The 1,887-nt window shown below is 39.6% G+C and overlaps 1 protein-coding gene across 1 annotated transcript; it reads right to left on the bottom strand.

The window, feature by feature from the left end:
• Positions 1-327: 327 nt before the first annotated feature.
• On the bottom strand, positions 328-1,536 carry LOC133292254 (F-box/kelch-repeat protein SKIP11-like). The gene has a single exon (XM_061490650.1). It carries the CDS (start codon positions 1,534-1,536, stop codon positions 328-330), a length of 1,209 nt encoding a protein of 402 aa, XP_061346634.1.
• Positions 1,537-1,887: the final 351 nt, after the last annotated feature.

The following is a 1,887-nucleotide window of genomic DNA, read 5'->3' as shown; positions in this document are numbered from 1 at the left end:
TATAATAAAGCCATTTATTAGCCTTTATATAGTTAATTAAGCTTTTAGGAGAGTTAGTCCTTCACAATTGTCTATATAAAAAGGAAAAGTGAAAGTAAACAAAAAGAAACCCAGACCGATCATAATTATGCATTGCTTTAATTAAATTTATGAAAATGGACATCTTAACCCAATATATACCAGACCCAATTAAAAAAGGAAAAAGAAGAGAACATCAATCATTTGTAAACCTTCTAAAACTATATCAATAATTTTAAATTGGACCTGAAATTTCCCCCAAAAAGAGAGTGCAGACAGATATCACCCCATAAGCCAAAAACAATCACCTTAACATCCCATTACCGCACAGTTATATACAAAGGTTCCTGATTGCCTTCTGGCAAGCAGGTTCCACTGTACTGCACCTTCTCCTGGGACACAAGCATTAATATCAATCGTCCCTACACCATAACAAGTAGGACCACCAATAACAATTAGCCTATCTCCACATGCCCGAAAAGCTAATCCCCAGCCATTCATTGAACTTGCTCCCTCAGGAAGTCTTCCAATGATGACCCATGAGTTCCTGCCTTTATCATATCTCCTTACTTCCTGCCGTGCATAATCTGCCGCATACAATCTATTGTTCACCACAGCAACCAAAGGCGGTGCCTCAGTAGTACCGCGCCTCGCAGCCCCCTCAGCTCTTGGGAACATGTTGGGGATTTCGCGCCATTTTCTAGTCTTCAGATCAAACTCTTCACCACACGTTAGCAGCTCTAAGTGATCAACACCAATCCCACCAATGACATAGAATTTTCCATCCATGAACACACCGGAGCACATCTTCCTTGGTTTATTCATACTTGGAAGAGTCTCCCACGATCCAGTATCTGAGTTATAAAGCTCAGCCGTACTCAAGATAATGCCGCGAGGATCACAACCGCCGGCTAATATGGCTATGTGTCCAATACTGGCAGATGCGAACAAGCATCTGGGAAAATTCATCTGTGTACCAAATGTCCACACATTTGTCAAAATGCTGTATCTATAAATCACATGAGCCTTTATTTCCTTTCCAAATACAAGAAGCTCAGTACCAACTGCCAAAGACTCCTTGTCGGAGCACATGAAGCAGTGATTAGGTGGCATTGCAGGCAAATGCATCCATCGGCCACGATTGGGATCAAATGCCTCCCATTCTTGAACATTACAGGAAAAGTAAACCCAATGTTCTACAATTCCCATTTGTCGTCTGATCCTATACAGTTCTCCGCTGCGAATGAGATCTCGAAAACTCCTGTTCAATGCAGCAATTGAGCCATAATCAGACCTTGAGCATCTTAGGAGACAATTGATTGAGATATCCCGACCAAGCTGGTAAATAAGCAAACTTGAGTCTGGTATCTCGGCTCCATGATTTTGTTCACAATCGATATCCATCTGCATTTCCTCTTCCTCGGCATTATCAGAAAGTTTGCTTGACTTTCTCAACACAGCTTGCTGTTCGTCTGCTTCCAGTGGGCGCTTATTGTTGTACGGGACCTCCTCCAACATGTCAAAAGTCCTGCTTTCCTATCCATCAAAAATCAAAATTAAATATCAACTAATCAGTTCGATAACAGTGATTCTAACTCCACTAAACAAAAAAAAAAAATATATATATATATATATACACGGGGGCAGGATTTTTTGACATCTATTTAAACAAAAAAGTTTAACCTCAAATCTTAAGAGTTAGATTGCCGAAAATTCTAGAAGTTTCGGTGTCAAAGGTAGATATGGGATGAGATTTTTTGACACCGATATCAAACTATTTGACACCAAATCTTAACAGTTAGGTTAACATAAATCCTAAAAGTTTGACATAATGTGTCAAAGATATATACGTAGTAGGATCCTTTAATA

Source organism: Gastrolobium bilobum, unplaced genomic scaffold (genome assembly GCF_033153095.1).
Source record: "Gastrolobium bilobum isolate Gb01-03AN ecotype WA unplaced genomic scaffold, APGP_CSIRO_Gbil_v1 utg2182, whole genome shotgun sequence".
Lineage (NCBI taxonomy): Eukaryota > Viridiplantae > Streptophyta > Magnoliopsida > Fabales > Fabaceae > Gastrolobium > Gastrolobium bilobum.
The sequence above is the reverse complement of the archived record's forward strand: the minus strand, read 5'-3'. Positions and strand labels throughout refer to the sequence as shown.